General features: G+C 45.6%; 2 protein-coding genes across 7 annotated transcripts; one reads left to right on the forward strand and one right to left on the reverse strand.

Moving 5' to 3' along the window:
- Nucleotides 1-158: 158 nt before the first annotated feature.
- Nucleotides 159-20,727, reverse strand: klf8 (Kruppel like factor 8). Of its 5 annotated transcripts, none has more exons than XM_028984188.1 (6): nt 20,394-20,727; nt 11,846-11,950; nt 6,617-7,109; nt 4,973-5,090; nt 3,482-3,624; nt 159-2,196 (listed from the first exon to the last, which is right to left on the reverse strand). In XM_028984188.1, the coding sequence occupies exons 1-6, from the start codon at nt 20,418-20,420 to the stop codon at nt 2,015-2,017; spliced, it is 1,068 nt and encodes a 355-aa protein (XP_028840021.1). In that variant the 5' UTR covers nt 20,421-20,727; the 3' UTR covers nt 159-2,014. The 5 variants fall into 5 exon arrangements, with proteins under 5 accessions (XP_028840021.1, XP_028840020.1, XP_028840023.1 ...); XM_028984187.1 differs by having other exon boundaries at nt 6,617-7,112; XM_028984190.1 differs by having other exon boundaries at nt 6,617-7,013; nt 20,394-20,726.
- A 1,229-nt stretch (nt 20,728-21,956) lies between these two features.
- rbm41 (RNA binding motif protein 41) lies at nt 21,957-27,467 on the forward strand. Of its 2 annotated transcripts, none has more exons than XM_028983829.1 (7): nt 21,957-22,008; nt 22,412-22,528; nt 22,666-22,870; nt 23,207-23,411; nt 23,710-24,227; nt 24,496-24,643; nt 25,944-27,467. In XM_028983829.1, the coding sequence occupies exons 1-7, from the start codon at nt 22,001-22,003 to the stop codon at nt 26,117-26,119; spliced, it is 1,377 nt and encodes a 458-aa protein (XP_028839662.1). In that variant the 5' UTR covers nt 21,957-22,000; the 3' UTR covers nt 26,120-27,467. The 2 variants fall into 2 exon arrangements, with proteins under 2 accessions (XP_028839662.1, XP_028839663.1); XM_028983830.1 differs by having other exon boundaries at nt 23,710-24,080.
- Nucleotides 27,468-27,843: the final 376 nt, after the last annotated feature.

Here is a 27,843-nt window from a genome sequence, read left to right on the forward strand (position 1 = left end):
AAGAACACATTTTATAGAACCAATGAAGGGGGGGGGGGGGGGGGGGGGGGGGGGGGGGGGGGGGGGGGGGGGGGGGGGGGGGGGGGGGGGGGGGGGGGGGGGGGGGGGGGGGGGGGGGGGGGGGGGATTGAGGAGTATTTCACATTGTCTAGTCAGTGTTAAAAATAGAAGTCCACCCGTTACGTTTATTCTGAATAATTCTGATTATGTACAGTATATACACTTTATTATTTTTCTGTTTAAATTTTCATGTTCATAGATCTATGAAGTTTTACAAAAAAAAACAAAACAAACAAAAAAAAAACTGCAATGCATATAACTCTTCTACAAAGGTGTGCTTAGTAACATTTTTTTTCTCTCCAATTGAAAGCAGAGGATGGTAGGAAAAAAAAATCGGAAGATTGCAGTTGTTTTTCTTGACCTTAAGAAATCGAACATGCCACAGTTTTTTCATGACATGCAGTCAACTTGCCAAGGCTGGACTGTGGGAAAGCATCGCTGTTCTCCATCATGTGGATTTTATGAAAAAGTGAGAAACCGTGCTCTCTTTAGGATCATTTTTTGCTGTTTGTAAGAAAATGGCCATGGCCCGCAGCGGCTACTGCAAACCAGGGGGTAGAAAGCGTATTGAGAGACACTATTAGTCACAGTAGCTATGACTCAGGCGGCGCATGGTCAACACACGAAGCTAGAATCAGCGTCTGGGATGAGGCCAGGATCAGTTTTTTTTATAATTAAGCGAACCCAGGCCTGGGGTAAAACATGGCGATTTCAAGACGTGAAAGCATTGGACTACGTGGGTTTGTCAGGATGTCTTGCTCTCCCTTGGGTCCTTGAGAACCCTAAAACCCAAAGACACAAATCAGATGTGTTCTTTATGTAATATATAATCTTCATTTAAGGCTCCAACAGGCAAGAAGTCACATGTGCCTGAACACTTGAGTGAAATTGTGATTTTTTTTTTTTTTTTAAATAAAGGAAATGTGCTTACACACATAATAAAACAGGCCCTCAAATGCGTGTGTATCTTCACAGCCTCTAGAATTGCAACCCAACAAATCAGGAAAAATGTCAGCTGAGGGAGGGAAAAAATGCCATTCCTTCAAAATAAAGATTTTTTTGCTGTAAAATATGATATAGAGAAAAAAAAAAAAAAAAAAAAGCTTTCTAAAACCAACACGAATACTGTTATTGAACAAACATTTCTGATTGAAACACTGAAGCAAAACACAAAAAAAAAAAAAAAAGATTCACAGTCTCAAAGCTCCCTCTTTTGGGGGTGTTGGGGGAGGTTGATGGGGTAGATAGAAGGTTAAAATGATAAAAGACCATGTTGCCCTGACTTTTGTTCTGAGAGGCGTAGAAACCAGGGGGAGGGGGCCTGATGCATCTTCAGCTGTCTTTAAATTACAATTTAACTTTACTGCCAGACAAACACACACTGAAATGAAAAAAAGTCTCCTCATGCACACAATGCAGGACCACCAGCAATTCCCAAAGGAAAGAAATAAACTGGATAGTTCGGGGGCAAAAAAAAAAAAAAATTGACAACTGAAGAGACGGTCATGTCCCCCTAAAATCAAATAAAACCATCAACACAGAGAACAAACAAAAAATCCTCCTCCACAATCCAGACCTGCTTTAATTGTCATCGTTCCCTGCGAGTTCCCCCCCACCACCCCTTCTACCGCCTTAAAGTAAAATGAGGCATCTGTACTGTCCACCTCCCTGGTCTCTTCGTGCTCTGGGAGTCCAGCCACGTTGGGAATTCAATGCGCAGAACCACCACGCAATGATGAAGGCTTCCGTACCCAACCGATCCCACTTCTGCCACCACTACGCTTGTCCGGTGGAAAATAGGAGGCTGAAGAGACGGGATGAGGACATCCCAGTCCAGTCTCCTGCCGCTACTGCTGCAGGCGGCTGCAGGCTGGAGATACGCTGTGAAAGGGAGTGGTGGGGGGGGCGTGCGGGTGGGTCAGGGGCGCGTGCAGTCGAAGGAGCAGGTGCAGGCTCACATCATGACATGGCGCCGTCGATGAAGGGCCAGGTGGTCTGAACGGGAGAAGCTGCGGTCACAGTCGGTGCAGCGGAACGGCTTGATGCCCGTGTGCTTGCGGAAGTGCCGCGTCAGTTCGTCTGAGCGAGCGAATCTCCATGTGCAGCCCTCCCAGGTACAGTGGTAGGGTTTCTCTCCTGCAGAGTTAGAGATGGGTGGCAGGGTGCAGATGCACAGAAAAGCAGAAACATGGTCATGGATCAGAACAGGCAGCAACACACTTAAGGCACACACAACATTTGTGTTTGACAGGAACTGCATGAATAAATGTAATGTGAGTTGCTCAGATACTCAAACTTGAATAATCATTCCACACAGATCCATAAGTATTAAACATTTGCATGGACATTATATATAGGGAGATCATATATGACAGACAATATAAATTTTAATATAGGGTCACATTGGGGAACTCATATGAGCAAAATATCTCCAAACATCTAATATGACCTCTCCAAAAGAGGCCTTTCCAATTCATGATCAGCCACAGGTTTAATGGTGTCGGGACAAAGAGACCGCATGGAGACCACAAGGGGGCGATCTAAAAATCTGCTACGTTCACAATCTAATGCCGATTCATTTATACAACACTGTAACCAAGCAACTTAAAGTTAGGGTTTTCAATTATGCCCAATTTCTTTCTTTATTAATTTATTTTTGGTTGAAATAAAAGCTTTGCAACTACTATATGAATAAAAAAACATCACTGTCATTGTCCTATGGCCATACAACTGAATAACATTTTAAAAATGGACCAGGCTGTTTCCTTCAGCAGTCAGATCTCCCATTGACAGCAGGCCATAAAGAGATGAATAAGAATGTGTTGCAGCATAATGCTGTACAAAACAAATAGTTGTATACAAACAATATGATATATATGATTAATACAGCATTTGGGAGTGGGTTGGAAGCTGTGTAGTGAGGAATGTTTTGCCTCATTTATGGCATTTGAATAAAGCTTCCTTATATACATTTAGATTTAGATTTACAGCATTTATCAGACGCCCTTATCCAGAGCGACTTACAACCAGTAGTTACAGGGACAGTCTCCCTGGAGCAACTTAGGGTTAAGTGTCTTGCTCAGGGACACAATGGCAGTAAGTGGGATTCGAACCCGGGTCTTCTGGTTCATAGGCGAGTGTGTTACCCACTAGGCTACTACCACCCTATGTGTGTATATACATACACACATACAAGAATATGTTTCATACACACATACAAGAATCAGAATATGTTTGCATGTTAGTGAGAAATAAACTAAGTATTGAACCTTCATTTATTTTTGAATTGCAATTTTTCCTTATGATTGATCAGATCTGATATCATCATGTGTCTCCAAAAAGTGACAGCTTTGACAATTTCTGTCAAAATGAGTGCAATATTCCAGGAATTTTGGAAATTAAGTCAGTTATTGCGCCATACCTGTGTGTATTCTGCGGTGAGCTTTAAGGTGGGAACTCTTGGTGTACACCTTGTTGCAGCCATCGTAGTCACACATGTGCACGCGTCTCCGCTTCATGTCTGGGGAATCCGGGTCGACAGGGAAGTCCATGTCCGCCCCCGAACTGACAGATGCAGAAAGCAAAAGAAAAGATCTAGTGATATCATCTAGGTGTGGTAACTGCATATTCGGATGCGAATCATGCAACCATCCTATAGAACGCAACTGTTCTGAATGGCAACGACATGTTTGAACCGGTCGGACCTCAGCCTACATGCAGATGTTTGCATGACAGGTTATTAGGCTGAACAAAAAAAAAAAAAAAAAAAGACATGCTCTTTCTAAACATTATTATCAGAAACACTTAAAACACATGTAACAGACACGTGACGGGAAATGAACAATTAAAAGTGCCTTTCTAACCATTATTTCCACTGCCCGTTTAAGCATACAAAGCAATGTCTATGCATTAAACACACCTGAAACGTTTTAATTTGAACATTTCTGAGAACTAATCTGTTACAACACACTAAAAATTTATTTTTTTTAAACAAAGGTGAGTTTTGAAACTGTGCTGAAAGCTTAAAATGAGTCTGACTTATTAGACCTATATTTGATCTAATTATTTAACCCAGTGCGTAATTTTAATGCATGTTTACAGTCAGAAAAGCAAAACTGACACTTTGATGTATAATAAAGAAAAAATAAATCAAATTATTTGACCCACAGACGTAAGTGTAGTCAGCTGATACTAAAGACCAGCGAGTGAGGAACTGAGCTCAGCATGGGAAGGTCAGAGTCCAGTGAGATACGGTGGCTGCCCTGGTCCAAACCTGACAGGAGAGGGAGCTACATTTAGCTGGACAATGTCCAGGCTAGTGCTGATCCTTCTCGCTCTCTCTAACCCCCTGTCTGACCCCCCACTTCCTTTCCTTCCTCTCTCACTCCCTTCCAGTTGGCCATCTATTCCACACGTCCCGTCCTCCCATTTCTCCCTCTGTCTCTCGCCATCCCCATCCAGGCAGCTAACTAGTTTACTCCCTTTTCCCCTGTACACACACACACGTGCACACAAGCTACACCCAACACAAAGGCCAATTTTACTCCTCCATCCTGTACTGGCATCCTCCCTCCCCTCTCTCTTTTCAAACTGTTTATGAGGAGGTGTGACGGTAGGCCAGTTACGTAATCTTGTTTACACCCAGTCCTGCCCGGCAACACACACACACACACACACACACACAAACACACACAGACTCACTCAGACAGAGGCTGAACTCAAAGTGCACACACCCAGATTTTTTTTCAGCCCCCAGTAGCTCAGTGGTGCACTGGTGCTTCTTCATTGTGCTCTGGAGTTATGTAAGCATGTAGGACCACAATGCAATAATGCCATTAGCGACACAGACTCAAACATCTTCTGAGCCTGTATCCTGGGAATCCCTGTGCATGCTCACACACAAAACACACACCTTGTGTCCAGGCCAGGTGTGCTGAAAGAGGCTGATCCTGACTCGGTTCCGCTCTCTGCATCACTTTCGTCACTTTTGCGGTATTCCACCGGAGACGTCGAACCAGGCTTTATGCGCACTGGGGAGGAAAGAATGCCTGTGTCAGGATCAAGGTCAAAAAGTACTCTTTGCATGATATGATTTACATAGCATATTCCAGGTATAGCTAGATAATCAACACAAATAAAGTGCTATTAAAAAGTATTCAAAAGGTGCTTCAGCAAAGTGTAGTACATTTTTGTTTTGTATTTTTTGTTTGATTTTTAATTTGGGAAAAGTTAAATGTGATCTCATTTTTTACAGGGTTACACTTTTTATCTACTGCAGTTCTTTAACTAGCTGGATTCTTAAAAATGTATCAGCCTTTTAATTGCGAGAGAGCAGGGAACAGTCTTTTTCTAATGTCTCTCCGTGCATGCATAAATAACATAATAACACATACATAAACAGACATACAGCAACCCCCCAGTGCCACCCCATTAAAACTGAACACGCTATCTGCACCCACTGCTTCCACATCATGGCTTCCCCCTCTATTTATGTGTCTGCACAAATGACAAGGACTCCTTTAATTCAAACCGCGGCTGTGAAGAGCTCATAAAAGTTTCCTCATAGGCCTGAATGTCCTCATCTTTCTCTGAATATCCTGCACTTCACTCCATTGCTTTGTTTAGTGCAACTCAAACTAATCCAGTTGTGACCTGGTCTCTAAATGTTTCCTTTAAAGAATAAAGAAGTGCAAGAGCACGAGGTCAAAGGGACAAGTCTGGAGGCAGAATACACCATTCTGTTAGAAGGGGGGGTCAGACACCCTAAGCAACTACCTAATTCTCTTCCTTCCTCCCATTTTTAGGATGTTGCTGTACTGGTAAGGATATTTTTTGAAAAGTTTCCGGAACCTCTGTTTGACTTCTGCACAATTTATATTTCACTGTATTGACCTGGCGCGCACTGGAATCCCCAAGGATCATAGAAGGTGATGTCAGGAGGTCAATTTGCTCTGCTCAGAACAACTTAGAATGTCTCTGTGGGTGTGTCTCAAGTGAGATATACATGGCCAAAGAGGAAAAAAGGGAAGGTGGACATGTGAAACACTGCTTAAAGGAAAAAAGAAAAACTAAACAGTCCTAACTTCCTCACACTCGACCCTACAGCATCCTCAGCAGAATTCAGAAACCACAACAAAAAAAAAAATCACAAACTTCCACTTCCCCACGTGACAATGCAGGAAAACATTGCAGCTTGTGAGCCCTCAGCATTTCTCTGGACCACTTCCTCTGACTTCAGTGAGGAACACAGATCAATACTGATCCTGGATCAGACATTAGTACTAGACATTTCACTGAACGCCTCTTTTGCTTCCCTGACCTCAAGATGAATTCAACGGCAGCTTGCATTTGCACCTCACCTGCTCTCTTCGTAATGTTAGTTTCAATTGTATATTTGAAAATAGTTTTAAATATAAATTTTATTTTTATATTCATTTTTGGTGAAATACTGCACCCTATCTTAAATTACTCAGGAGCACCTTTAAGTTTCCAAAGAAACATGCATGATACGTGCCATTCATGAATTAAATACCCATGTGAAAATCCACAAACTCACCCGATCCTTCTGAGCGACCATCGCTACCAATGAGCGGCACAGTGATGGCGGCGGTAGCGTTCACGCTGTTGCTGTCCCCAGCCGGCACCGCAGTGTAGACCACAGGCAGCGACTGCACCACCACCGGGATGGTCTGCAGCTGCCCCAGCTTGCTGGGCATGTTGACGGAGGGGATGGTGTGGATGACGTGCAGAATCTGTTGGCCTCCGACTCCCGGCGTGGACGCCAAGATGGAGCCAGGGGACAGTACGGTGGCCGGGATGGCAGTGGTGCTCGTCAAAGTGCTTGCGGTCTGCAGATTGTTGGAGAGTATGGCGGACATGGGTTTGGGTACGATGGAGCGGGGTTTGTTGAGGGACAGGTCCACTGGTTCCGTCTGGGGGCCTTCCTCTTCACTCTGTTTTGAGTTGGGGGAGGTAGGGTTTGTGTCAATGGAGCACAGGGGTGGAGGTGAGGCTTTACACTTGAGGTCAAGAACAGCAACCTCCGCCTGCTGCTGGATAAGGACAGTGAGGGGACAGAAGGTGGGAGAAAAGGCAAAAGGAGGTTGATGAGAGAGTAAAAAGTCCAGGAGAGAGTTAGAAAATAATGGTAAAGAGGATAAGAGGGGTGAGGGTGGAAGCACAGAAATTAAAAATATGAAGAGACATGGACAAGAATGAGAAAGCGATCATCGGAAGGAGAGAGAAGGAAAAATATGAAACTCAAATACGGTGATGAGCACATGACCACACAACGACCACTCTTTCACACAGACACACACACACCTTCCACACCCAGAGAGCAGGGCTGGCCCAGTTCAGCTGGGCTTCTGGCTCCACAAACACATGAACAATGGCTGCTCTGACTGGGCTCTCCTCACTGGAGTCGAAGCAGGAGAGGACAGTCCCTCAACTGGGCACCACTCCAACCCAGCACGCACACAAAGGCTAGTTTAGCCTTACACACACCAGTAAAATCTATGTTTTAAGCAGATGCATGTTGATGCTGGCTGCTATGCGTCATGATTTTGGTGATGAAAGTAGTTTTTGGTGACTTGGGTTTTTCTTCTTCTAGCTGATGAAGTCGTTCTGGAGCAGCGTCCTAGAGAAACCATGTTTAGGTGGACCTGCAGTGACTGGCCTATATTCCAGAGAACAACTCCAATCTGAGGAGCCACATCAGGCCAAAACACCCTGCGCCACCCATCCACTGAGGAGGGCGATATTGAAAAATAAAAAAATAAAAAATAGAAAGAGGGGAAAAGGGAGCAAGATGGAAGGATGGGAGTGGACAGGGGTGGGGGGAAAAAAAGAGGGGTGGAAAAAAGGGAGTGGGTGGGAATAGCCTCTGGTTGCCATGGAAACTGGGAGGTATCAGCTGACTCATTTTTTCCCTGGCTCCCTTGTTCCCGCCCACTCGCTCCAATCTCTTTTTGTCTCTCTCCACCCTGTCGCCTCACCCTAGTTTTGCAATCCACACCTTTAGACTGTTTTCAGATTTTATTTCCTCCCTCATCCAATATAATTCTTCTGATCTTGGTTTCTTCCTATTGAACAAATCACCACAGGGCCACAATGGACCTTTAAGAGCTGAGACGGCAACTGGACTTGTGCTGTTGAGAAAAACGGCAAAACAGATCTGTACACCCTTAAACTGCAAGCTGCAACAAAACTACCCAACACTCCTGATGAGCAGGACCCGCAAGGTCAAGATGTCATGTGACTGTATCCATGACGTCACCTCCTAACAAACGTGGCTTGTTGTGCATCACCAGTGGGCAGTGCCATGGATGTTAAACGAGATTGACGCTGGCTAAATACGACACAACGGTGACTCATTCGCGTCTTATTTACACCGTCAGATGGAGGCAGCAGATCAAGCCAGAACGAGAAGGTAATAAAAATCCCAGGACCAGCTTCTTCCAACTAGCTGGTTCTTCCCAACTAGCCAAGTATGCAACAGATCCAAGGAATTTGGTTTCAGACACCAGTCTCTCTCAAACCTCACAACACAATATATGTATTGTATAACACGCAATACAATACACAGTTAAGACACACCGCGTTCCTCCTTTAGCTGAAAGTCATCGTTAAACTAACTATATGGCAGCATTGATAACAAGGCCTGGGCTTGGGTCTGATGTGCAGAGTTGCAGGTCAGTCGGGTCGAATAAAAGTGAATGAAAGGAAGCTGAAATGTTGCCTTGAACCAACCAAAACAGGGTGTGGTCATACAAACCTCATAAAAGCATACAATTCACATTAATACTGAGTTACGGGAATCCTAAATACCAAGTGATAAAATGTTTAGGTTGAATGTAAAATGATGTTATGGTGTCAGTTGATAAAGTGATGTCATAGGTAAGGAAAAGACCAAAATATAATGAAATATGAGATTACATTATATTACAAATGGAAAATTTAATTTTACATAAGGGAGTGTGAGTTGATATATAAGGGTGTGGACTGATATATAAGGGTGTGGAGTGATATAGCAAAATTGTCATTGTGCCACATGTTCAGGTCATGCACAGGTCAAGCCAATGTTTTTATAACACATCACAACACTGACAGTATGTACTTTCAGTACATAATAATATTAGAATAATATCAGACACTACATCCCCTGTAACTGAAATGGTTTCTAGGATTCAGCGCTAATTCTCCCTCTAGCACTTCACTGCAGTAAAGGGCAACACCAGTGAGGCCGAGAAAGAGGAAGAACAGGCGGAGGAGACAGACAGACACAGACCGAATGAGTCAAAGCCCTGGAACCACACTAGAGCTTCATCTCACTGCACCATCAGCATCCCCCTGCCCCACCTTCTGGATCTGTGATGGCCATTTCGGCTCTGAGCCTGCAAGCAGGGGCCAATTCAGCCCACGTCTAATTAACACGATTAAAGAACTGAGCTTTGTATAGACTCAATTATCAAGAATTGATCAGATTACCAATTTTTGTCAAGAGTAACTATCAGGCTTTTGTAATTAATTAACAGAATATTCTCTGTAGTATAGTTGCTGTCCTGCAACTATACAAAGGTGCAAATACAAAGAGCTGTGGGGCTCCACCAGAGTTCATAGGTCAGAAAGTGAGGCCAACCAAAGACTGGCTTGGTTGGTTTCTGTATTCTGTAGTGGGTGTGGCTGCATGTAGGGGGAGGGGTGCAAAGTCCAGGATGCGAGGCAGATAGCAGGTGGTGATGAAACCCACCCCCAGAATCTCAAAGCCCAGGACACCACAGTGACATCCCTCATAAGCCTGTGTGTTTATGTGTTACCCACGTCTTTAGGGCGGAGTGTGACAGAGGATGATAAAAGCAGGAGGGGAACAACACAGTCTGCAGTGCAATTAACACCAAAAAAAGGGAGAGGAGCCCAGCACTGAAGGATGTGTGTGTGTGTGTGTGTGTGTGTGTGTGTGCGCAGACCTAAGCATCTGCAGCACCCTCCCTCAACAGACCACACCTAAACCCAGTCAAGCTGCCGTAGGGGTTGGTTTTGAATCATACAGGCCTTGATGTCTTACTACCAACACGGGCATAAAGCAAATTCACAATTCATGCAAATTGATGCACCTTAAAATGAAGGTTGAAGTCGTACAGACTGTACAACTTGGCTGAGGTCATTTCTCCTCAAAGAGTTATGCCAAGGTCTTCTAAGAGAATATGCATTTCTGGCCCACTCGTCCATCAATCCATTACACGTGAGACATGAGCTTTCTTGACAGCTAATTTACAGTCACTGATCACCTTTACCTTCACCAGCCACCTGGCACTGATAAGTTGGATATCACAGCAAAAGGTGGGAATTTCATAATGGTGACCCAGACATCTGAACAGGCCTGCCCCTACGGTTGTACAGATAACACACACCTCTGATAATACTGACAGTCCACGTACTACACACATCCTGATCCTGTTCACCACAGCAACCTAATCAGCTTTTGTTGGGAGCTGAAGAGCACCATGTTGTTTAGTTCGGGGACTGTGTGTGTATATACAGCGTTTGTAAGAGGCTGGGGGGAAGTCACAGGCCGAGCGAGGGACAGACACGCGGAGGAACGGGTGAATGGAGAGTAGGACACATCATTTTGCATGAACGCTCCCTTCAGCTAGAGGTTAAAAGATGCCACATCTATGTGCATGCATGCGTTTGGTGTACATGTGTGCAGTGTGTGTGATAGGTATGTCATCTGTGTGTATGTGTGTGTGTGAGAGAGAGAGAGAGAGAGAGAGAGAGAGAGAGAGAGAGAGAGAGAGAGAGAGAGAGAGAGAGAGAGAGAGAGGGAGGGAAAGGGTGTGTTACACGGAGAGTGGGAGTGGTTGTGCTGGGGGAGGATTGGGGGTGGTGTGTGTGTGTGTGGTGTGTGTGGTGTGTGTGTGTGTTTGTGTGTAGGGTGTGGCAGGCTACATCACAGCCTTTCCAACTCCCGCCAGAGACCCGTTGCCATGACGACAACAGAGCGGAAGCCTCCCTCGATATATCCTATTAGGGCCTGGGCGAGACTCGCAGATAGGGAGAGGGAAGCAGAATGTGTGTACGAGAGAGAGAGACAGGAAATAGAGACTAGAGAAAAAGAGAAATTGGTGGATAGGTCCTCTGACAATGCAAAACCTACAGATTCCCACAAGCACCCCCCAAGCTCGACGCAGCCTCCGTAATCTGTGATACAAATCTACAGACGTTTGCAATGGTCAGTCGTTTCCTCATGACCATCTCTTTCAATTAGTCCAATTTAAGGACAATTTTTTGACAATGCAATTCACATGGTTCTGTTTATATGTTGTAAATTACTATGATTAAAATGAGTAAAAAAATCTGCAACTTTTTACAGAAATGCTGAGGTCTATGTGTGTTCTGTTGATGCTACAGATACGCTAATGCAATAAACCACTATCATATGGAATGACAAGATAGCCACATGAACAACGATGAAGGCCTAGGCCACTATCTACTTGATAAATGGTTTGGAAATCTCAGAATTTGTGAGGGCCTCATAAAGAGCAGACACCAAAATAAATACAAAAAGATCTCATTTTAACTAATTGCCCTGTATCTTGGTATACGTGAGAACAAAATGATCCGGGGTGAGTGCGTAGTGCACAGACCAAAGTGGAGACATGGGAGTCGAGTTCACATGGCCCGTATTGCTTTGACCAAAGGACCCACAGTCCCGCTGGGCATCAACATCTCCCATTACCCACACACCCCCCCAACACCAACCCATGTGTGTACACACACTCACCGAGCACTCCACCTCTTCTGGCTCAGGCTTGATCTGGACTGACGGCATCTCCTCCGTTGCTGTGGGCTCAGAACTGGCAGCGCTGGGTTTCTTGGGACTCTGGCACTGTGGACGAGAGAAAGGAAACTTCACTTAACATGGAAATGAGAGATAGTGAGAAAAGGAGAAAGGGGGGAGGTGGGTGTGAAAAACAATGGGGAAGACAGGTAGTGGGGAAAAAAGCTGGAAACGCAAGAGACAGAGTAGGAGACCCCCAAGATGGAACAAGTTGAAGGACACAAATCATCTGGAAATGCCATTACCTGCCAAAACAACATAAAATTGCAAAACTAAGTTTGAAAAAAACAGAAGATGATGACTGGTCTTGTTGTGAGCAGGCAGAAAAGAAAGAGAGAAGCAGCACAGGGAGGAGCAGTCAGCAATACTGTGCGTCCCTCCCTTTCTCTGGTAACTGGAGTCACACCCTGCTCTTTAAGGCGAGGAAAGTGAGAGAGAGACGCTGACAGAGGCCAGTAGCATGGCGCTGCGAGAGCAATGTGGTAATGCTTAGCTCAGACACAGGGCCCATGTGACCCAACTGCAGCGGATTCCACCCAGAGGTGTGGCTCCCCGCCCCTCCCCAAATCAGCATGGGTGTGGCTGAGTGCACAGCAGTGGCGGCTGCCCATCCCCCAGCCTTTCCATACCCACCCACAGATGCAAACACACACACACACACACACACACACAGTTGACCAACTGCCATTGTGGTGTGATCATACAGAACCCTCCTATGTCGATGAACAAAGGTAGCTGTGAGCTGCAAAGGGCGTGGTGGGGGGGGGTCATAAATGCAGATGTGAAAGGTCTATCAGGGCCTACCTGAGCAAGTCATCTCTCAGCACATCTACACAAGTTACCAGGGATATGCAGCGTGCGTGTGTGTTTGCATCGCTGGAGACCTCTTGCTGTGGGGAATTCCAGGAATAAAAGGAGGGCGGGGTGGGTGTGACCCCAGACCCTCTACGACCCAGCAGGAAGTTACAGAGCCGAGGGTGGGGGGGGGGGGGGGGGGCGGGAGTGGGGCCGGCTGGAAAGAGGGTCCAGCAGGGAGGGGTTTAAAGGATTAACTGGGGTGTGGGACAGAGAGCGACCAGAACTAGAACAATCTGGGTCACAGCGTCACTCACTCACTCAGGCCACAGAACATATAGTCATGTGACCATCGAGGGCAGAGAAAATATTTATCTATACATTTAAACAATTTAAATCATATTTACTTGTTACCATTGTGTCCCTGAGTAAGACGATTAGGACAATTAAGTAGTTACTGATTTTATATTTCAATATATAAAGTCTAATACATGAACACAACGTAAGAAAAAAAAAAAACACACACACACACACACACACACACACACACACACACACACAGGTATGTCCCTCATGCCTATAACTATTCTTTACAGTCATGGCCTCGCCCCCGGCCTCCATTCAGGAAGATGTACTTGTGGCATGACCGTCACTTGACAGGAAGCAAATCCTTCAGGGCCCAACAAAGCCAGGCAGGACAGCCAGCTTTCAGTGCACATGTGGTGTCCGGGCTTCCACCTCCCGGTATGCGTCCTTACCCCATCTACAGCCTGACCTCCACCCCAAGCGACCCCAATGTGTCAGAGATGGCCCCTCCCGTACAGACGATGAGTAATGGAGGTAGCACTCCCGGTCGATCCAGCAACGGGAAGGCCTTCTCGAGGACAATTTATTGTCTGTGACATAACGTTCATCGCCACGAATTTGCTGTCAAGGTGGATCGGTGAAATATATTGAAGGGTTTTACTTTCTCAGTACAGGTACCTTTCTCTCAAGACTTCGAGTTAGCACCCTCTTCATAGTGTTCTGGTATGGGTGGGGTTTGTAATGACATCTTGTTTGAGCTGGCTATTGGTCAAATCCAAACTCAGCGGGTGTGAGAATTGGGGCGGCCAGTGCCATGATTAACATAGTCACACAATTCAGATGGTAGCAGGAGAGACATTCTGTCAACAGCCAGACCCCTAAAGTCCACGCCTAATGGAAAACCATTAGGCCAGGTCCAACCTACTCACAATCAAATCACTTTGCTGGTCTGAAGGTCTAAGGCATAACAGGAATTAATGGGTGATTGAAGGGGCCAGCAATCTGGGCCATGCAAGGCCCTGCACCACCAAGTAAATGTTCTCTACAGAAGATCAGCGTTTCAAAGCCATGTGTTGCACAATCGGCCATGTAACCGGAGATCCGGAGCGGCTGGCCTGTGCTAGCTGCTCAACCCAGTAGGGCCCCCACAGATCTCCATGGACGGGCGGGAGCACTGAAGGGTGGGGGTTAGGAGTGGACTGGAGTTGGGAATGGGCCATCCAGAGGGTGTGTGTGTGTGTGTGTGTGTGTGTGAGGAGGGGGGTATTCTGGAAAGAAGAACCTTTCAAATAGATCCTCCACCCATCCACAGACATTCGCTCCAACAGTGGAGTAAAACCTCAGTCCAAATTCCACAGGGTATGGCCAAATCTCCCCACCCTCTTTCCTCCACCCGCCTCCCTCACCCCTTTGCAGTACAGAGATGAGGTTGAAGAGGTGGACTCGGTGTGGGTGTGGCTGAGCGTGAAAGAATGACAGAGGGTGGTGGAATGGGGGCAGAGGTGTGGATGGTGGGAGGGCTTGCGGAGGAGGGGTGGTTGTGGTACAGCAGAGGGCATCGCTGAAATCCATCCATGACACCCACACAAGCAGCTGACGCTGGAAGCTAACGGTAGACTTTGACATTGGCCACATGCATGTCCCTACAGAGCCCCTTACACACCTCCAATCCGTGGCCTTCGCGTGTGCCATGTGAGTGTTCCTGAATCTGTGTAGCCTTCTGGAGATGGCCACACACAAGGTTATTATAGTGCTGAATATTCAGCAGAGACAATGTTCATTGGAAAGCATAACTTCCTAAACCTGATCCACAACAAAATATGCAGATGGCTTCAGCCGGTGGCCTACATATGGCTGCATATAGAAGGGACATTTTGTGCAAGCAAGGTGGATGTTCCTGTTAGCTGAGCCAATTTCTACAACTATTTCCTCTGTGCCAATACTGACTGACACCTGAATGGTAATAGGGAACGTCCCTGGAGTGTGTGTGTGTGTGTGTGTGTGTGCGCGTGTGTGTGTGTGTCTATGCACGTGTGCATGGCTTGTTAAAATATGTCATAGCAGCATAGCTCTAATGTAGTCTGCCGTGCCCTAAGGCACTTCTTGTACCAGCAAGCGCTGTCACTATGTCCCTCCATGTGGCCAACAAGCAAGGCCAGGCAGTGGAGAGGGAGGGGTGGAGTAAGGGAAAACGACAGAAAGAGAGAAAGAGAGATAGTGTGTCACTAACCCCACAGCCTCTTCAGCCCCCACACTCTACACCCTGCCCAACACACGACACACCCCACACAGCTGTGACCTTACATGTATCCTCCCCTCGCTCGCTCACAACGGTGCCCCGCCCTCTGCATCAGTCCACTCACTCTTAAAGGCACAGCCCCCCTTCCCTACATCCAGTACCGACGGGAGTTTTGCTTTTACGCGGAATACCATTCTCACCGTCTGAATGAAGCTTGCACTGGGTCGCGACTTCGTCCTACTACCATGGTTTTGTGATGGCATCAGCAAAATGTTCTCTCTTGTGTCTGCCTGGGGAAGATTTTTTATGGTTTGAAAATCCACTGGTACAGTCCCTAAGCTAGTTTTCAAATGAAGGGATGAGCAACACTAGTTGGGTCCTCAGAGTGCACGATGTGTTTCATACTGACTGCTTTTTTTCTTTTTCCAGATATACATGTCTTGATATTTAGTCATACATTTTTTTTTTACTGTGGCATTTCAACAATTTCAGATGAAGTGATAAAGGTGGAGATGTCAGGGCTCATTTGGCAGCCAGCCCTTCACCTCATACAAGCTACCTGAGGGGGTAGGATGTTTCCTGTGAAGGCAACCTCATAATTCCAAATACAAACTTGCAGTATTATTGAATCATTGCATAAATGCACTATAATTAATTGAACTCGTACCAATTTAATTAGAAACAGAAACAAATTCTGAGACAGGTTTTCAGGGATTATGAGCCACTTTGGGTGGTGCACTAGATCCTGGACCTGCATGGACCAACCCATGGGGTTCTGAGGGATTTTATTCCAGTCTCACAGGTAGAGGAAGGCTGTGGACAGTGAGATGAAGAACACTGAACGGGATGTACCTGTTGAAATCCGTAAAGTAATGTACATCCCTGTGCTTATTTGCTGTATGCTTACGCTATGGCATTTGGCATGTATTTGGCAAGTATCACTCTCGGAAAATTAGGTGTAGCTTTCGTATTTGTCTTCTTGTGGGTGTTTGCCTTACCCCTCATTTTTGTGTCTGGCTGTCAGGCTCAGGTGTCAGAGATCAACGTGCAAAAAGCGCTGCTCTATTAAAACCAATTAAGAACGAGGAATGTATGCTTCAGCCATGTTTAAAGACACTTCTTTGCCAGGATCTCAGCATTCATGAGGATGAAAAGCTATGCATTGGTGAAACATTAATGGAGCAATATGTTCCAATGCAAAACAGTCCACCTAGTAATCTGCTAACAAATGTCCCCGAAAATGTCATCGAGCAGCTATATGACCACAGATCATTCGACGTCTTAAAATAATAACGGACTGATAATAATCCAAAACACTGTAAGCAAGCACTTAGGGAGTAAATATAGAACACAAACACACACTGCACATCACATCCTCTCGGGCCTGCTCTCCCCTCCCCCTGCAGTCAGGGTTATGAGGTTATGAGGGGTCAAAAATAAGACAAGAAATACACACATACAAATATGTTTATACAGAGTGAGTTCATTCGACCCAAAGACAGGATATACGATGGCCAAAAACACACTCTCCTCATAAAAAGTGAATTTAAGATGACAGTTGAAAATCAACCAAAACAAGACTGCAAAAACACACACACGTTCAGTGCAGTCAGTGGCATGGAGGGGAAACGCCTAGGAGTGTCTCCCAAATGGCTGGCACAGGCAGCGCAGTGGGAGAGGCCGGCATCTTATCTGACCCCACCCTTCTGACGCAAAACCGGCTGCTGCTTCCCACAGGCTCTCCGCTCTCCACACACACACACACACACACCCAATTAATAAAAACCCATGCACATGCTCCCATATGAACAGCCATTTACCTACTTTTATTACTGTAAATTAATCTGGTCAGAGGGGAACAGGAGGGGGAAGCATTTGAGTGTAACACCAAAAAAAAAAAAAAAAAAAAGTCCCTTTTAATAAACATCCGTTCTGTGGAGCCTTGATCTGCTGCTTAAAACATCCAAAATGCTTTGAGGCTTTACCCGCCTCTGCGGTCAGGATTGTCAAGGAGGGGTCTCTCATCAGCTAGCAATCACCTTGAATGTGGCACACTGATGCCGCAACCAGGAAGGAAGAACTTCGCTCTCTTTTTCCACACACGAGACTCGGCTGAAAGAGACCGTGTGGCTCGCCGAAGAAGACCAGCTTTCTCCACTCAAGCTACCTGAGGGGGGCAGGGCTCTTCCAGAGAAGGCAGGCCAACGTCGGCTATGCGTGCTTGTGGCCATCTATTGTTAGAATCGTTTAATGCATCTCGAATGTCGTGTCAACCTCATTGCAGGAATAAATAAAATACACAAAAATGTCCAGATCTCCCGTTCCCCGTGAAAAGAGCTGGAGGCTGCTTACAGAGAACTGACATCAATAGCCACACACACACACACACACAGGCACACATTCAGACACACCCTCCCCACCCCACAGCACTTCACCACCACCACCACCACCACCTCCTCCTCCTCCTCCTCCTCCTCTCCCCTTTCATTGCAGGCAGTTTGGCAGAACTGCAGGGGTTGCTATGGGGACGGGATTCTTTCCCTCGTTAATGATTGTGCCACGATGGTAGGGGGTCATTCTGTCACATCGGCCCTAATCTGCAGAGACATGGACAATATCCTTATAACCCCCCACCTAACCCTAGTACCCTCCATACCCACATGCATTCTAATATACAAACTGTAACACGCGCGCGCACACACACACACACACACACACACACACACACACACACAGACAAACTTTGTTCATTGAGATAACAGGCATAGTCTCATATTACATACACAAGCATACTGTGAAGGTACACACCCTCACATGCACGCAGAAGGCTCTTCCGACCCAACCCTTATTCTCCACACCCACACATAAAAAAAAAAAAAAAAATAACAGCTTCCTCCTCCGTTCTGCAAGCTGAACCACACAGCGAAACACCCAGCCCCCCACAGGATCCACCAAGGCAGCGCAACTCTCCCACAGTGGCCGCCTGTAACACACTTCCTCCCAGCCGGTCGAGGGCCTTGCCTCTTCCTCGGTACCACCTCGCTCGTAAACCTCCCCCTGGACGCCTCCTCGCCGCGCCAGTGCTATGGGTATATGCCACCTTTTCTGTCTCTCTCGCAGTCGGGGCCGGGGCTCACGAGGAGTGACACTAACCAGCCCCTGAGACGCTCCAGAACTTTCCGACCGTGCTGCTCAGGTTTCACTGGCACGGTGCGCGCGCACGCAGGCCGACAAGTGATCCACTTCAATGCTTAAATATTCAAATAGAAGGGCATTATTTATTATCTAAAAATGTTATACAGCGGTAAACTCCAATTTAAAAGATGCATTTTTTTAAAAGAACAAAGAATATGTGACATAGCTGGAAAAAAAAAAAAAGGAAGTCATGCGTGCCTCATAATATTTCATTCCTGGGGTCAAAATTGATGACCCTGAGGCCTGTGGCACGATAAAGAGGTTTGAGCCAAGATCTACAGTTTTTTTGATCTTTTATGAGCTGGCATTAGTAGATCATAAAAGCCCAGTCTGCGGAGCCCCACATCAGTCTCTCTTCGCCTCGAGGAGCGACTAGCCTGAAAACCCCAAAACCCCGACTTGAACCTCCTGTCCCAGCTTCCTCGCATACAGAGTCGCCCAACAGCTCAACACCTGCTCATATGGCAGCCTTTACCAAACTAGGCTTCTCGCCTAGGCCCAGTGTGGGTTTCCATGGTAACAGATTTCTCAACCTATCCGAGCACCAATCAAAAAGGCACCTAACGCTACAACAGATTTCCTGACCCTGAAGAGTCACATGATTAAACAGGTAAAGTTTAACATGGCAAACGCAGAAGTGCACGAAGCTGCTTCCCATGAGAAGAAAACATCAGGGGCGTGGCTGGAGCAACAGCTGTTTCATGAGCAGCACCCCATTCTCAGAACACCAATTAGGAGGACAATGACAAATCCGGCCCTTGGTTGGTTTGTTATTACCTGACTGACAGGCAAACAGCTTGTAAACTTGAGAGAGGAGCGGAGGGAGAAAGGCGTGTCTACCGCTCCATATGACGGCCACCTCCGTCACACCCCGACTGACCGGCATATTATACATGGAAGCCAGGAACTAAAAATAACCTGCGGCCTTCTCCGTTTGGGGGACAGGCCTAACGGTCCCGAAACAAAGTGCAAAGCCCCACGCCTCCACCATGAACGTGTCATCTGAACCGGGACGCTCGGACGCCATGGCAACCCAGGGGGCTGGGACCCGTGTGGACCGGAGTGCTATGTTTAACCAGTTGGGCAAAAGTTTATCCTCGGCTGTTAATGATTGCTGGCGGTGTGGCAAGAGGGCCGCAGCAAATTGGCCCCTTACCGCACGTCTTCCTCCACCTGCCCGGGTCCGGCTGAAGCGCAGCGATTATGGGCTGCTGTCCAGCCCGGTCCACCCATCAGCTCCACCTCTGCATGCAGGCTGGCGTTGAATATTAAACCCGTTCTGCCCTACTACGAGAAACGGCTGTGGCCTTTAACACCCGACAGGCCACTTACAGCGCGGCCAGGGAACATCGGTCAACTAGGCGAATCCATAACAAGCGGTGTGCAAAGAGTAACGAGTAGCAGGGGATGCAATCAATTTACAAAGTGCGCTGTCCTGCTGGGTGCCAAAAAAGTAGGGCCCGGATCAAGTCACTGACAGCCTAAACCGCAACGCGTCCCCCGCCTTCTGAAGCGGTCCAGGAACAGTTGCAGAATACCTGGTCCGCGCCTTCAGAACTGCAGCACGCCGCCGAACAGATCCCAAGTTCTGCGAGCGGCGGCAGCTGTCAAAATAAAGGCGCTGCCCCTTTAAGGGGCCAAGATGGTGCCGCGTTACGGAGCCGCGGTCGCCGTGTTTCCTTCCTGCCCGACGTCGCCTACTCGGAAACCCGCGCGGACGCGGCTCGCCGGCCGGAGCCCGGCGGTTCCCGGGGACGCGGCTGCGGGGAGGTGGGGTGCCGGTCAGCCGCCTCCGCGGCGCGGACGCTACCGGGGTTCTCGGCGGCTGGATGCTGAGTGCGCCGCTAAGCTGCGAACTCCTGGCCACCGGGCAGGTGAAAATGGCCACAACTAGTTATCCGTTCGCGGGCGGCCGCGTTGTTCTGCTTGTGCCGAGAAGGGCGAAAGCGGACTTACTTTCTTCTTCCGAGTCTCCGTGTGCATCTCGGTAGCTAAGCGGGCGCAGGGCTGAAGGGGGTGGAGCGGAGGTGGGGTCGGTCGGGTGGGGTATATTTGAATAATTGGAATGTCGTCGCCTTGTTTTTCGGCCCTCTGCTCCAATTTCGAGCACGAGAGGTGTAGCCCGCTTCGTCGACTAGGCTCTTTGAACGCACATCTCCCGGCGTCGAAAGTCCTCTCCGTCGCTCGCCCCGGCGTCTGTCGGCTCGTTGTTGCCGTGCTAAGGGTTGGGCTCCGGCTCTCCGTCTCTCCTCCGCCTCTCCCCGGTTCTGACCCCACCCTGCGTCCCCACCCCTCAGCGGTGTCAATCAGAGCCTGCGCAGCCAGCCGCAGAGGAGCCTCGCACCGACGGCAGCGCCCAGCGTTCGCCGCCGGATACGGCTCGCCCGTTCGTCGCCATGGCCGGGCTTTCTTTCTCTTTTTTTTTTATTTCATTTTCTTATAAATGTGTATATATAAAAAAACGAACACACCCTGTCGCCTCACCTAATGACGTCATCGGCCGTGCTCCAGCGCTAGGTGGCTGGCGCGCTGTGAAGCGCTTTCACGGATAATGTGCTAATTAATTATAGCACCATTACACACACACACATATATTTATATATAATATTGTCTAAAGCCAAGGTTAAATTCGCTGTGTGTGCATGTGAACGAGAGGCAGACATGCACGGGAGGAGGGCCACACCCTCCTGAGCACATGAAGCAGGGTGTGGCTCGCTCCTTATCTACCCGTTTTCATGGCCAGCAAGGACGGAAGAGCAGCTTCACTAAAGAGTTTCTAGAATATTCTTCGTGTAATTGAACAAGGGGTCAATTATTTGTCCGAATGTATGTTAAATGCTTAATTGTATTTTTCTGTATCTTATGCATTTCCATATCTTCTGTACTTGTGTGTCATATTAAATGTTTTTGCCAACGTAATCAGGCAGTCATGTGATTTTTAGCTTTTGAAGATTGCCTTGATGTTAGATATGTAGAAAACGTGCGGATTTTGTAAAGCCATGTGTCCTCTTGCCTGTTATATTTGTCCATAAGTGTCTAAAAAAGACATACAACAACAATATGCAGTATGTATTTATACCAAAAATACCTTGTCACAGAACCACAAATGGACACACAAAACACTGCTTAGTTTCTGGTAACTATGTTTGGTTTAGTTTAATAGTTTCACAATTAAACATATTGAATGTTTAAAAAATCATGAAAACAACTGAAGTCTAAAATCGCTTAAAGGGTCTATATCCTCAAAATACGAAATAATAATCTTATAATCTTTTATAACTAAATTCTAAGTAAGTTAAATAGAGCTAAAAAAAAAAAAGTGCAATAAGCTCACTTCTTTGTACGAATTTATTTTCAATATTACACCAGGACATTCCCATGATGCCATTCAGCAACGAAGTGTTATTGTCTATTTTCATTGTCACGGGAATGAAATTCCCTTGACAGCCGCACTCGGAAAGTTTCTCCGTTTTTTTTAAACTACATTTCCCAGAATCCCCACACTTCCTTCCACGAACCCTCGCAACCGGAAGTGGCAGTGTTTTGGATGCGAAAGTAATGCCATGAAGAGGTAATTGAAACGCGGGCATCATGCAATTAATTTGTATTTCAAACGCGTTTCGTTTGCTAACGTATTGCTTTGCTTGTTATTAACAACATATACTTAAGAAGAAAATAACGAGCTTTCGGAACTAATTAGCTTTAGCAAGCTAATCGCCCGACGCTATTTAAAAAATAAAGATCTAATATGCTAATAATATACTTAAGTAAGTTTAGTGGAACTGTCGCTGGTGGAATCCATTTATCCACCTATGATTTTTATTTTTGGAAGAAGGCATTCGCAGCGACCATGCTCTCACTTTTTGCAGATCATCTAAAGCCTGCTTATTCCACATATACTACAGTGTACATGGCTGCAGCTTATGCCTCTTTTGTAACCGCAGTGGTAATATTGAATCTTTTTGCTTTTTCAGGGTAACTCGTCGTGCCTGTGACGATGCCCCCATCCCTGAGGAGCAGGAAACAGAGGGCCAGAGGCAGCTACGCAGCCTTCTCCTGCAGCAGCTCGACACAGACATCGATGTTGACCGGTGAGTGGGATCTCTGCAGAGGCCTGATGTCTCTGTGCACCTTATTTTTATTTTTCTAGTCGCTTTGTATATTTGTATGTCACATAAATGTATTCTAAGTTAAACTTATTTTATGGCGTCAACCTGTTTTACTGTAGCTGCTTTGCTAAGAAGAAATGCTTCGCCCCTGCTGCCTTCTACAAACCCTTTGGGGAGCAGGCAGCTGGAGTTAAGAGTTTGTCCCAGTTCCAGGCCCTCCAGGGCAGGGAACAGGAGCTGGCCGGTTTGAGGGACCTGGGTCTCACTGATACAGAGATTCGGCTATGGCAAAACAAGGACATGCCTGAGGCAGCAGCAGAGAACGTAATGAAGTGTACTTTTTTTTTTTTTTATTATATGGCTATTAGGATGACTAATGACTATTGAACTGTAGCTTAGTTTACTGTTATGGCACTTATAAATAGGATTCTTTTCTATTTAATATTTATATGGCAAAACTTGGAAGTCAGTTTTGTCTCATTTTCATATGCAGTTCCTTATAAACCAATGTGAGCCTAAAACCAAAAATTTTACCGACAATATTGCAATAGTTGTTGTAAAATGTTTTTTTTTTAAGTATATTTAGTCAGCATTAGTGTATAATAGTGTCTTAACTAGTCCCACTTTGCTCAACCTAGTTTCTGTATGGTACTTTTCTAGGGCCGAGGCGTGTGTGTGGCCCCAGAAGCAAGACGTGAGCGTCTGCAGATCATCCAGGAGAAAATAGATGCACGCAACCAAATCCTGTCACGGCCCCAGCGCCTCTCTGCCAGCCGCCCTCTCTCACGCAGAGAGATGGAAATTGAGCGGGCACTTTTTCAGGGTAGTGACCGCCAGAGCTTTCTTTCTGCCCTTTACCATCAAGGTGAGAAACTACATTATGATATATTCTTTTGTGTTTCATTTGTTCTTACATACCTCATAAAAGTATAAAGGAATCAAATATGTTTTTTTATTACATTTGAACAAAAATTGGCAATTTGTGAAAATAATTGTGAATTTTTACAATTAAACAGTAAATGTAAAGCAAATAGCCTTGGCTGATAGGACTAGCCAGATAGCATTTTTAGCCAGCAGCATCCTCTGCACATTTGTTTTCCCATGTTACATCTTATTTTGACGGAAATAAACATATTGCGCTTTCTTTTACATTTTACCTACAGAGGAAGAGCCACAGGCTGGCCAGCAGGGGGCGATCACCTCAGATTCTTTGCACTCCCTTTACAAGGATTTCCTTAATGAAGCAGGAAAAAAAATGAGATCCAAAGACACAACAGATCTCACGCAAACTCAGAGTGCAGATAAGGACTCGTGTCAACCACCTTGTGAGAGTATTATCAATTTAACAGTGCCGAATTACATCAGCAACCCATCAGCCACACACAAGGACTCCACTCTTTCACTTGATGAGAATCGTATTGGGGTTGGAGTTCGACGTTCACCTAACCTGCCACAATCCAGCCCAGGCGGTTGTGGCCTGTCTGTGAAAAAGACGGTTGATGTCAGCCAGCCAATCGTGGCTCTCAGTTCACAGGTTGGATCTGGGACAGCGGGTCCGGTGACTGTTAGTGGCCGAGTTGAACAGATATCAGAGGAAGCAATCCTTAAAAACAGAGCAAGTGAAGAAGGCATCCGCAGCATCCCTCGGTTCCAGAACTATAAGAGAGGGAATCCATCTAATGTTAGTGTTTGGAACATTGACCAAAACATGAAAAGAATATGGAATTAGATGAATATGTGTATTTCAGTCAGTTTTATAATGACCTTTTCACTTTAGAAAAAATCTAAAGTGTAAAAAGAAGTCAATACCATGTATATTACACAGATAATAATATTTTAATTGTCATTTGCTTAATTACATTTTGAAGAGCTACTAGACTTCTCAGTCTGTTTTCTGATGGTTTTTTTTTGCTCACCATTCGATTCTGAACAGCTCTTGTTCCTTGCAGGTTCTCTGTGTGAAGAACTTGAGTCCCCGGGCATCTGTAGCCCAGCTCGTATCCCTCTTCTCTCGGTTTCAGTGTAAAGACGAGCCACCCATCCTGTACCGCCTGCTCACTGGCAGACTAAAGGGACAGGCCTTCATCACATTCTCAGGTGACCATTCCCTCCTACAAACAAACCTGCATTTTATGTACACTAATGTCAGTCTACTTTTTGAAGGTTGACAGAAGATCTTATATATCTTTAGTGGAAAGTGTGATCTGTCCTGCATGCCCTGATGTGTGTGCTTCCCCTGTGGAGTGTTGAATGTGTCTCTTTATACACACTATAATGGACTAGCACCCACTCAGGGGGTTATTATTTAATTTGTCTCAAAGATTACTGGGTTTGTTAAAAGTGTGTTTAGATGAAGGATTGAGGGATGATCATCTGATTCGGTCCCAAATAGACATAGTTCCAAGAACTACAAGAAATATCACCACAATTGGCAGGAAAATCAAAGCATCTTGAACTCTGACCCAAAAGTTAAAGTGACAGAGCCAAGTCTTAATTTCCAAAATATACTTTTTCCACTAAAACCCCACGTTGGTCATCTGTTTGGTTCAGTGGTGGCCTAGCGGTTAAGGAAGTGGCCCCGAAGGTTGCCGGTTCTGCTGAGGTGCCACTGAGCAAAGCACCGTCCCCACACACTGCTCCCCGGGCGCATGTCATGGCTGCCCACTGCACACTCAGGGTGATGGGTTAAATGCAGAGGACAAATTTCACTGTGTTCACCATTTGCTGTGCTGCTGTGTATCACATGTGACAATCACTTCACTTCACTAATTTGACTACAGAGTTGATTAGTATTATTTCTCTTAATTTTTGTAGGCCTATGAAAATTATAACTGTATATAATCTCTTATGAGTCCAAGTTGTAACATGCAGAGGTGAAAGGCCCCAGACATGTGCAGCACAAGTAACAAAGTCATTCAAGATGAGCCTGCATTAACATAAGACATGCACTTTAGACAAATGAATTAATCAACACATGCATGTGTGTGGGTTGGCGCAGGCTGGCATAAATGATAAATCAGCTAAGTACACGGGAGCAGCTTGGAGTAGGTTTGGTTTTTGAGTGTGTGATGTGTCAGTTCCCCAGTAGCCCATTCAAGATGGAACTTGTTAACCTTATCAAGCTCCTTTCCTGTCGGTGCTTGCATTATGTGAACACAATAGATTTTTTACCTATCTTGAGGAAGAGCCAGAAGTACAGTAGCATTAGAAGACAAGTATCTGTCTGAAATGTTATTCTATTTTAGTCAAGTAAATACATTTTAATTGACCTTTTCTAATAAACCTGATTGCAGTAGATTTCTCCTTAGTGTTACATAACAATGTGGTGATAAAAAAAAATCTGCTGTTGTACGGCAGACAGTAAACCAAATCACACATCAGCCGCTGTTTCTTACAGACAAAGACACGGCACAAGCAGCCCTGGAGCTGCTCAATGGCTACCGGCTGCTGGACAAGCCTCTCGTGATCGAGTTTGGTCGACAGCGGGTGGAGGAGGGTGTGCTGGGCAAAGACAGGAAGACCTCAAGTGGTGTAATGGAAGAAAAAGAAAAGGAAAAGGACACGGCACAATGACTGATTCTGAAAGTCCTGCATGCTGAATATTTAATATGGTCACACCAGAACCACACCAGAACCAAAAATTTATCTATATTTTTATTTGACCTTATTCACATAGAAATGTTGTTCCTGTGGTACTGTAACTTCTGTAAGAAATCTCTGGGAGAAATTTTCTTTACCCCATACCCTAGTATTCAAATCTTTAGTGTCCCTTTCCCCAGTTAAAAAAAATATGAGGTAAGTAAAAATTCAAACACGTTTTTGAATTTCAGTGTAAGTCACTGAGGTTGAATCTATGTGATATAATAACAGACTTTTCCACTTGAGGGCGCTCTCTGATTACTTTTTTTTTTTACATCTCTAATGTATCTTGCTCATTGTCCCTGTGTCCATGGTTATGTCCTGCTGTGATAAGAGCAGTGCAGTCTTTATTTGTTGGAAACCTGTCCATAAGATTTGCATCCATTAAATTAGATTACAGTGTTGTTACCCAGTATTTCAAAGAAGTAACTCTGCAGCGTAACATCTTAAAAAACGGAAGTGCTTATTGTTGGTACCCATGACCTACATGACCATGGTTCACCTTGGCAAACCTAAAAGGGATCCCATATCACCCATACTGTGTTCTTTACACTGTCTCCCTGTACGTTTTAGAGTAGATTTTAAGATTTTACTGTACGTGTTTAAATCCATGAATGATCTTGCTCCATGCCTGGATTATTTTTTTAACTACCCATACTACCCATTTTAACTACACCAACGTGCGAGTGATCGGTCATTTGCGGTTGGCATTGAGTGACGTTATATTTGTGGGACTGTTCATTATGCTATTTCATTTCTGGGCAATTGAAGGGAAATGGGCACGTAGCTCCTCTTGTCCACTAGGGTGCATGTTTTCACACATTCTGTTCACTGAAACAGGCTTTTAATGTGGACTCTTCACACAGTGGGAACAAAATAGACCTAAACACATTCTTTCACATGTACAGAACACACACTTTGGATCTGATACAGCTTTAGCGCTAAATAGACTTTGTGGTTTTATTTAATCATTCGCTTAAAGAGCTACTCATGCCGACCTTGTCGTATCGATCTGACCTAATTTCTGATTAAAGCAATTTGGTTAAATAGGCACAAAAATTCTTGATTCATCCCGGATGTTGTCATTGTTAATACCGTATCCTGTTTTGTTTTATGATCATGTGTATATAAAGAGCAGGGTTGTGGAGACACAAGTGTGAAGTTTGTATTAAGAGTTTACTCTCTTTATAATTTACTGTAGGATTTTATATTACCTAGATTACACTAGAACTCTGTCATCCTTATACTGTGGCTCCAGAAAATAAACTATAATTTAAGTGTATTATATTTTTAACCATTTTTATAGTTGCTAAAAATATGCATTGCAAATGCCATAAATTTGTATATGCCTGCGTTTGTCAGGCTTTTTCGATGCCAGATAGGGACCAAGTCAGGGGCGTGGCCACCCCCACTGGCACTGTTAATCACCTCAATAATTAATGTTTAGTTGTTTGCATATGTTAAACTTAAGTTGATGAGTAAGTTGTGTAGAGTTAGCATAGCGCCGCTAAGTGAAGCTGGCCAAACCCCCCCCCCCCCCCCAGCCTTAAATGACCTCCATCAGGCCACAAATGTGCTAAAATGGTCAGAGACAGACTCCATGAGGGTGGTATGAGGTCCCGACGTCCACAGGTGGTGGATGTGCTTACAGACCAACA

The sequence above is a fragment of the Denticeps clupeoides genome, chromosome 6, assembly GCF_900700375.1.
Source record: "Denticeps clupeoides chromosome 6, fDenClu1.1, whole genome shotgun sequence".
In the NCBI taxonomy this organism is placed as follows: domain Eukaryota; kingdom Metazoa; phylum Chordata; class Actinopteri; order Clupeiformes; family Denticipitidae; genus Denticeps; species Denticeps clupeoides.

Coding starts and splice junctions, on each gene's coding strand:
- klf8 (XM_028984187.1), bottom strand. CDS start 20,420: ATGCACACGGAGACTCGGAAGAAGAAA. Junction 5,091..6,616: donor TGGTCGCTCAGAAGGATCGG/GTGAGTTTGTGG, acceptor TTTCCTCCCCAG/TGCGCATAAAGCCTGGTTCG. Junction 2,197..3,481: donor TCACCGCAGAATACACACAG/GTATGGCGCAAT, acceptor CTAACTCTGCAG/GAGAGAAACCCTACCACTGT.
- rbm41 (XM_028983829.1), top strand. Junction 22,871..23,206: donor CTGAGGCAGCAGCAGAGAAC/GTAATGAAGTGT, acceptor GTACTTTTCTAG/GGCCGAGGCGTGTGTGTGGC. Junction 24,644..25,943: donor GGCCTTCATCACATTCTCAG/GTGACCATTCCC, acceptor TGTTTCTTACAG/ACAAAGACACGGCACAAGCA.